The sequence below is a fragment of the Myotis davidii genome, unplaced genomic scaffold (assembly GCF_000327345.1).
Source record: "Myotis davidii unplaced genomic scaffold, ASM32734v1 scaffold150, whole genome shotgun sequence".
NCBI classification, from domain to species: domain Eukaryota; kingdom Metazoa; phylum Chordata; class Mammalia; order Chiroptera; family Vespertilionidae; genus Myotis; species Myotis davidii.
Window position 1 is genome coordinate 2,806,652 of NW_006283437.1, and position 9,153 is coordinate 2,815,804.

The window sequence follows — 9,153 nt, forward strand, 5'->3', positions numbered from 1 at the left end:
TTGTGAACTGACATCAGTAGACAAAGAACCTCTGCACAACAAACAACAGCTGCCCATAATTTAAATTGTGCCAAATTCCCTCACTCCGAGGTTTGACATGGTCTTACCTTCTACTGTCACATGCAAACAACTTAACCTACAAAGAATTTTAGCTGAACTTAAAATTGCACCTAGAAAGATACGGGATTATTTGTACCTATTACAAAAACCTGTTAAAATCAAGGGCTGTTACAAAGAATGAGGTAAACTGAAGACTCTCTCCACTACACAGCCTTCAGATAAATGGCTTTTTTCTATTGAGTTCTAGGTTTGCACACCACAGTGTTTTGCTAGCAAAGCATTCAGAGTTCTCTTCTAGGAACCGTTTGCATGTGTGTGTATAACTTTACACACACACGCGCGCGCGCGCAAACACACACACACACACACACACACACCAGCAGCAGCAACCCACTCCATTAATAGGTAGCCAGAGACAATCTGCCTCTGTACAACAACATTTTGCAAATAAATGTCTTTAAATGGCAATCCCCTCTGGTGCCACAGGCTCATACAACTACAAGGAAGCTGTGAACACTAATTTCTTAGGAGGTGAGGCCAGCCCCACAGGAACTTCTCTTGCATCCCTCTGGTCCACCATGTTTTATAAATACTTAGAATTTTTTTCCTCAAATGAACCATTAGACGTTAAAAACGGAACAACAGAGTCACAAAGGGCCCCATGCTTTTCAGCAGAAAGCACTCTCCCTCACTAGGCGACTACCACAGTGCAGACCGACGGCCTGGAAATATGCTCAGGGGTTAGTCAATATTGTCTGTATTTGGTTACGGAAAAGGCTCTCTTTTTAAAAAAATCCAAAGTGCATAGTGAGAACAAATCAAAGCTTTTTTTTTTCTTCTTCTTCTTTTCAGCATCAGTTGCATCTAAGCATCTTTCTAAGCCAGGACTACTCAGATGCCTTGCCTTTGTCCACCCCACCCTCCAAAAATAAAAAATTTAAATAAAATAAAAAATAATTAAAATGTCAAGCAATGTAGACATTCATCAGCCTGGTAAACAAACTTTGCCAGCAAACAGAAGTCCTACTATTGTAAAGAAAATGGATAAGACAAAAAGTACATATGATGACCCAACTACTGTGTTGTTGGGTAATTTATAAGGTTGACCTCCGACTTCATTGATGTAAAATCCTATTGGAAATATTAGGGCAGCCATACAGAAAAGGATCACTGTAAAACAAACCAAAACACAACATTAGTAACATGGTTTGGCGATTAGGAAAACAATGAAAATTTGGCGCAAAGGAAGTTTATAAGAAGGGTTGTGGATTGATAACATGGTCAAACCTGTCAAAACATAAACCACTTGTCAAAATATTTGCATATACTACAGATCATATAATATCCCCCAAATCTAACAATTAAATTCAGGAAAAGCTGGATTAGCCTTTTGAGACAATTTCAAATATCAGCGTTAAGAAAGGTCCCCAAACCTACCAAGTACTCATATGCATTACTCTTGACCATTTACTTAAATGGTGATTCAGGGCTACGTTCTGGCTGTGCTACTTAATAGCTGTGTAATCTTAGGCTTCTGGTTCCCTTCTGAAAGTAAGTAAATGCTAGAAGTATAAACAAACATTGGCAAGTCCTGGCACAGTGCCAGCCACATTGAGAGTAAGCGCTGAATAAATGGTGCATGTCATTGGAGTTACTATTTTGCCAATTCTCTGTTCCTCTCAGTTGGTACTAGTTAAAAGGAATCAGAGAAAGGGTACATCCAAGTACCATTTACCTCACTCTGGTTTAAAGTCAGCTGGTGGAAGGAATCTCAGACTTCCGCAATGATTAGCAAACTGTCAGAGTGGCTATCTCTTATCATGGACAAAGCCCCCCGCCCCCAAACCACCCAACCTGTTAGGTTTCTGAATATACACAAGTGGGGGAGGGTGGGAAACCTTTGAGTTTTGTATACAAACACAATGAAATCTAATATTTGCTAAAAATGTTTCTAGAAAAATATCAGAAAACCCACTGTCTGAGTAGAAGTAATTCCACAGGCCACTATTTTAGCAAACAGTGTGCTCCCTGGTGCTATAGAAGAAATGTTCTGAGCAAACACAGACTGCCTACGGATAGGCTAGTTTTTCCAAGGAAACAGTTTATGCTTTTTGAAAGCACACTGGTAAAATGTGAACAGTCTTTCCAATGCTGGAGGCAGAAACATTTCTCAGTGTAATGTGGAGACAGATTACTATGCTCATTGTATATGAAGAGTTGAAGCTGTCCGTTATAATCTGAATGAGAAACCTTTCCCAAGGTAGACCCATCCCAAGGCATAGTGACAGTCCTGGATAAACATATCAGATGACACTTGTCTTAAATTACTTTGGGGCCAATCAATAAAACTTAATAGAGTCCTTTAAAAGCCAAAAGAAGAGCCCTCGCTGGCTTGGCTCAGTGGATAGAGCATCGGCCTGCGGACTGAAGGGTACTAGGTTCGATTCTGGTCAAGGGCACATGCCCGGGTTGCGGGCTTGATTCCCCAGTAGGGAGCGTGCAGGAGGCAGCTGATCAATATCTCACTTTCCCTCTTCCTTCCTCTCTGAAATCAATAAAAATATACTTTAAAAAAAGCAAATTAACCAAAAAAATAGTCAAAATGGGAGTCTTTTCCTGGAACAGCTCCAGAAATGTATTAAAAAGTAATATTTTCTCAAGTAACATACTAATTCAAGAGATACACCAGTACATTTGTTTGCTTTGCACTATTTAGGTGGATTATTTTATATTATATACACAGGCAGCCTATCTCATTTTGGGCGAATGACCATGCCAAATGTTACATAAGCACATTTGGATTCTCTTGGATACCTACAATAGAACAAATAAAAAATCCAGTAATTAAGTGTTAGATCTTTCGGTCCTTCTGTTGTATAGTCAGCAATAAATAACTTCATCAGTGCTGCCAATGTCCACTTATCAGTATTACCTGTCACCAATTTCTAATAATTCTTATACCTTAATATGGTTTGGTAAGTAAAATGAACTACAATCTAAGTAGCTAAACTTAATCTATAAAAACAATGGGATATGATTAGTTTTAAAATCAATTTGTTTCTTCTAATCTCAAAAACTAAAATAATTTAGACATATGCTGATATACAGTTCATTCTGTTAATTGATATGCTGACTTTATTTTTATCCTTTCATATTTTCTATTGTAAAATAAAAATCTATCCATTATAATGGAGTAAAGGTTTAATGACTATACTTAAAATAGAGTTTAATATTTTACAAGACTTAATTCTTTTTCCAAAATGGTTAGGAAAAGCTTAATCAAATTTAAAGGAAGCAACTCCTATTCAATCTAATCTTGGATTTTAATCCAAAATATTGGGTTCTCTATACTTCTTGGGGATATTTAATGTGGGTAGATGATTTTTCTTTTAAACCATGAGACCTGTGAAGTGACATTAGATCTTAAAATATTAACTGATAATATCTATCAACTTTTGATTATTAGGTTCTGGGTTCTGAATAAGCCTATAGAGCCATAACTTGGTACCCTCCATGGTGGTGAGAGCTAATACCAGGCGTGGTGGTAGCTGCGGATGCGAATTAGGTGAAGGAGGAGACCGGGGTCAGGCTTGAAGAAAAGGGCACCTTTGTTGCCTCCCTTCCCCCACCATGCGTGGCTCTCCTCGGAGAGATTTCTCCGCTGTGTAAACCAAACAGAAAATACTACCCTCACATTCTTACCAAAACTACAGCTTAACTGGAACAGAAACATATGCCATCGAGATGATGACAGGCAACAGTACATTTTCAAAGGCTGAATGGAAACACTAGGGGGAGCCCAACCCCCTCAGGACTGCCAACCCAGTGGATTAGCTCCAGTAACAAAAAACAATGTATTTAAGGAAGCTAAGAGGAATGCAGCTCTGTGCTGACTTAGATGACATTAACTCCAATATATATTCTGGAGCTAAAAAACCCCAAGGGACACAATAATATAAACAGAATATACAGTTACAGAGCACTCACGTGTACATACATGGTTTTATGCCTAGAACACCTCTGGTAGGAAACGCTAGATACTAGTAACAATGGTGTTACCTCAAGGAAAGGGGTATTGGATATCTGGGTGACAGGGACACAAATGAGACTTACTTTTCATTTAGTGACACTCATAGACTTTGCATTATTATATGCATATTATTTTAAAAACTTAAACAACATAATCATAGTTTTTTCCCTTTATTGGGTCACAGGAAACAATGGCTCAGTGAGCATCTTAATGAATACTTTGCTGCATATTACTTTACTAAACTGTATTTGAGATTTTTTTCATATTCATAGCTTATGTATTCCCAAATTTTAACTAAATCCAAAAACTATATGCTTCTTCTTTGATTTTACATAAAGAGTAAATGCTCTCTGAACAAGTGAATATACCCTGTGAGTAAAGATTTCCTTAAAATTCCTCATCAATACCCTTTAAGGTAGCAGCACTGTCTCTACAACTGTCTCTGGACCCTACTATCTAGAAAAGAACTGTCTTGGGAAGTTTGTTCGACCTACAAAAGATCATCACCTTGTCTCATATTTTTTTTCTTTTCTTTTCTTTAATATATTTTATTGATTTTTTACAGAGAGGAAGGTAGAGGGATAGAGAGTTAGAAACATCGATGAGAGAGAAACATCGATCAGCTGCCCCCTGCACACCCCCTACTGGGGATGTGCCTGCAACCAGGGTACACGCCCTTGACCAGAATCGAACCCGGGACCCTTCCGTCAGCAGGCCAACGCTCTATCCACTGAGCCAAACCAGTCAGGGCTTGTCTCATATTTCTTAACAAGAATGGAGATTTTTTTATGTCAAAAGCAATTTGATCTGCCTTGCTGGTATGGCTCAGTGGTTGAGTGTTGCCCTATGAACCAGGAGGTTAAGATTAGGGTTAGGGTTTGATTCTCAATCAGGGCACATGCCCAGGTTGTGGGCTCGATCCTCAGTAGGGGGCGTGCAGGAGGCAGCTGTTTAATGATTCTCATCATTAATGTTTCTCTCTCTCTATCCCCTCTCCCTTCTTCTCTGAAATCAATAAAAATGTATTTTTAAAAAGCAACTTGATCTAAATTTAAAAATAAAGCAGATATAGAGACAATAATAAAGCAGAACTAGAAGCATACATTAAGAGAGTTTCACAGAGAGGGAGACAGCAGCTTGTGAACTATACCCTTATCTTATTGTCTTATAAGGATACATTGAGTTTTAACAGGGATATGTGGGATTAAGCCGCATCCCTAGCCTATGAGTTCTAAATGAAAATAGCAAGTGAAAGTAAGCTGTGTTATAATAGTCACTTAAAAAAAACTTATGCAAACCTGAGATGATTAGGCACTGAACTAAAAGTTCAGTCCTGTAGTGTGGCGTAAGTACCGCCACGCTGTGCCTTAGAGCGTGGCTTCTCCAATAGGTTCTACTGCCATTTGGGGCCAGAGAAGCCTTTGCTGTCGAGCGGTCCTGCGTAGATGTAGGGATGTTTACAGCATCCCTGGCCTCCACTCACTAGGTGTCAGTAACATCCCCCTTTACTTGTGACAACCAAAAATGTTTCCAGATATTGATAAATGTCTCCTGGGGGCAAAAGTGCTTCAGAGAAAAAGAAGCATGAAAGTAAAATTACAGAAACAGCTTTTCTTTGTACATTTTTGTTTCCTTTAACTTGGGCTGAGCCTCTGACATTTTGAAATTACACCAATTCTGCAAAATACAAAGGACTGTGCAACATATAAATATATCACACCTTTGGGCTAATAGAGTAAGAAATGTTGAGAAACAATTATAAAATAATCCTATGTGTTGATTTTTCAATGGTCACATATAGCTGACAGAAAAAAACTAAAAATCAATGGCATGAAAAGAACATCAGCACCTAAATCTAATTTATATTTGTTAGATTTTCATCTAGATTTATCTTTATTTGATAGAAGATACCAATACCTTCAAGAAGAGGAAAAGACTCAGGTTAGTGGTAGCTCTGAGTCACAGACCTCAAAACACTCATGTACAATGTTAGCAAAAATAAAATTCATCAAAATAGCATTTCATACAAAGCAATTAAGGTTTTGGATGTCCTGGTCTTGTGTTGAGAATTCTGAAGAACCGATGGGACTGTGCAGTCTATCTGACGGCCATCAGTGCTGCTCTCTGATGATTATGGAGTCCTTATTACTGATTCTTGATTATCTTCATAAAAATACCAGTGTGCACGCCTTCTAGACAAATTACTAGCACAGGTTACTTACTTCCAGTGAATGCTATCCATCGAGCATATTTTGTAGCTTCTCTTCGCCAGTGGGAAGCCACCAGCAAACCACATGTGACAGTCAATGAAATGATTCCCATGATGATAAAAAACAGTGTGGTCACCCACTCCGGGGGCAGCCGAGGTGGGATGCATGTTCGGTCTCGTCCATGGATTGTTTGACACTGTCGCACAAGGCCCACAGTGAGTGCTCCTGGGGGAGATGCAAAAGGTGGGAATGTTTTAGTGGGTTTGGCATACGTAGGGGATATTTCCTACCAACACCCCTTTAGTTCTTAACTCTCTGTGGGTCATTCAAGCACTTAATTCCACTGAGTCCCACTCTTCAGCATTCTGCTATAATGCATAAGGTAATGGTAATGCTTGACTTAACATAAGAAGCGAACTTAAAATAAACCTCACAAAAGCCGTGAAAAGGCAACTCACTTAATCTCATTCATTAAACACACACTTTTCTGAGTACTTGTGTCACACACTGTTTCTAGGCTCCAGGAAAATAACAGTGAAAAGAGAGATGAGTTTTCAGCTCTTGTTAGCTGGAACTTTCGTTTTCCCAGATCCAAGACTCACTGTATATTATTTTATTTTGGCTGAGGAGAAAAAACCCTTCTCAGGAAATTGAAGGCAAACTTAAAATATGTTTAAGCATAGCATACAAGTAAAATAAATAATGAAGTATATACTAGAACCAATATAATTTATTAAAGTTAAAAGGTCTAAGCATATTACAATATAAGTACTTTTTCATTATATTCAAGAAAATGTTGTAAAAACTATTGAGTTCCACCATTTGGGAAGTTCAACAATGTTGGTACAGTGCACAAGCGTCCACAATGGCAAACCATTACTGGCACGTTTCAGTAGGAATGTTCAGAGGTATAAGGTGCTCCATTCTCCTTATTCATTCAAATAACAGGAAAGTGAATTTTGTAAAATATGAAGTACCATTTTAATATAAACATGTTCTCATGAAAAACCTAAGGAAACCCTCTATCAAATTTTGGGTGAATTAATTTGTAGAAACCTAGTTAAGGAAGGTGAAAGAGTATTTTTTCTTCTTCCCTGCTAAAAACTGCTTGTTTCCCCCCTTTAAGGGCAACTGTGAATGGGGAAATTGCCACAAAAGTACAGGAAAAGAAATTTCTGGAGCCACTGAAAACAATAGATTTCAACATCATTTTTGGGTTTTAATTATTTTCTCAATGTGAACAATATAGCACTTGCCTTGAACAAGCGGCTCTTTGGAGGACGGCAGTGAAACTCGGAGGAGCATGTGGGAGGCTGCCCTGAGGGAGTGGACAGACCATGGTGGGTGTGTGCATGCAGATACGTGCGGGGGAGTGGGGCTGGTGGAAGGAGGGGCTTTCCTGCAACTTGTGTTTTGCCACTGATACATCTTTAGAAATAAAACAATATGTCCAAAGAAAATGAAGCAAAAAAAAAAATCAGTTCTCTCAAACCTGAGTTGTGGAAGATGGTGGCATAGGTAAACACCCAAACTTCCTGCCTCACACAACCACATTAAAACTACAACTAAAAGACAAAACGAATATCATCCAGAATCACGGGAAGGCTGGTTGAGTGGAAATTCTACAACTAGAAGGAAAGAGAAAAGCGCACTGAGTCTGGCAGGAGGTGCAAAGGTGTGGAAGTGTGGAGGCATGAAGGCGCATGCGAAAGGGGCTGGCAGCTGGGTACGTTGTTGTCTTTTTCAATCGGGAAGGAGATAATATCTCCCGAGTGCTCTGAACTCCAGTTCTGGGCGAGAATCTGGGGACCCAGACTCATGTGGAGAGAAACTGGACTGTCTGGCATCAGGCTGGAACGCGAGGGCGGCTTTCTCGCAGAGGTGCTTGCAGTGGTCATTGTTTCTGCATGGGGCCGCAGGACACAGAGACCCAGGGACCCAAGCCCAACGGGCAACCATTGCTATTTGCTCTGCCCTGGTGGTTCCCTGAGACCCCGATCCACTCAATGTACAACCCCACCCAAGCTGTGTGCAGGGGCTTTTGCATACGAATGGCCTGGCCTTTCTCTGCCTAAAAACCTGTCAAACTGCAGCTGGGTCAGAGAACGCCAGGGCTTCCAAAAGAACAGCTGCGCCTCATCTGGGCACCTCCAAACCCCAAACAAAGAGGAGGAATCTACCCAGTGGTCAGAGTGGGACCATCCAGATTACAACTCCTCAGATCCATAAGGGACACACTCAGGGAGCAGACTCTGTGAGCACCAAAGCCCCACTGAAGCAAGTCTTGCCCCATAAAGGTGTCTCCAGCACAGCAGTTCTCCCACTATAGACACAATTGGTCCTCACAGCCAATTGGCCTGGAAGTCAACTCCTCCAACAGCAATTAAGGCTTAACTACAACGAGACTGTGCGAACAGCCCACAAAGGGATGCACCTAGAGTGTCCAGTTCAAGTGACTGGGGAGGCTGAGCCACTGGGCCCTATAGGACACCTACCACACAAGGCCACTCTATCAACTCAAGGAGACTTAGCAGCTACCCAATACATAGAAACAAACACAGGGAAGCAGCCAAAATGCAGAGACAAAGAAACATGTCACAAATGAAAGAAATGGAGGAAAGCAAAATACTGGATATAGAGTTCAAAACCATGGTTATAAGGTTACTCAAGAATCTTCTAGAAACCTCCAAGAAATATAGTGAGACCCTCAAGGATATGAAAAAGGACCAATTAGAAATTAAGCATACACTGACTGAAATAAAGGGTAATATACAGATATCCAACAGCAGATTAGAGGATTGCAAGAATCAAGTCAAAGATTTGAAATACGAAGAAGCCACAAACATCACACTG

At 40.1% G+C, this 9,153-nt stretch overlaps 1 protein-coding gene across 1 annotated transcript in view; it reads right to left on the reverse strand.

Annotated features, from left to right (window-relative positions):
* Positions 1-905: 905 nt before the first annotated feature.
* Positions 906-9,153, reverse strand: part of LOC102762112 (chromosome unknown open reading frame, human C16orf52) — a 26,109-nt gene continuing 17,861 nt past the window's right edge. Inside the window, exons 2-3 of the mRNA XM_015563931.1 lie at positions 6,313-6,586; positions 906-1,230 (exon numbers count right to left, since the gene is read on the reverse strand). Coding sequence (XP_015419417.1) covers positions 1,046-1,230; positions 6,313-6,586 — 459 coding nt within the window. The 3' untranslated portion in view covers positions 906-1,045. The remainder of the gene's footprint in view (positions 1,231-6,312; positions 6,587-9,153) is intronic.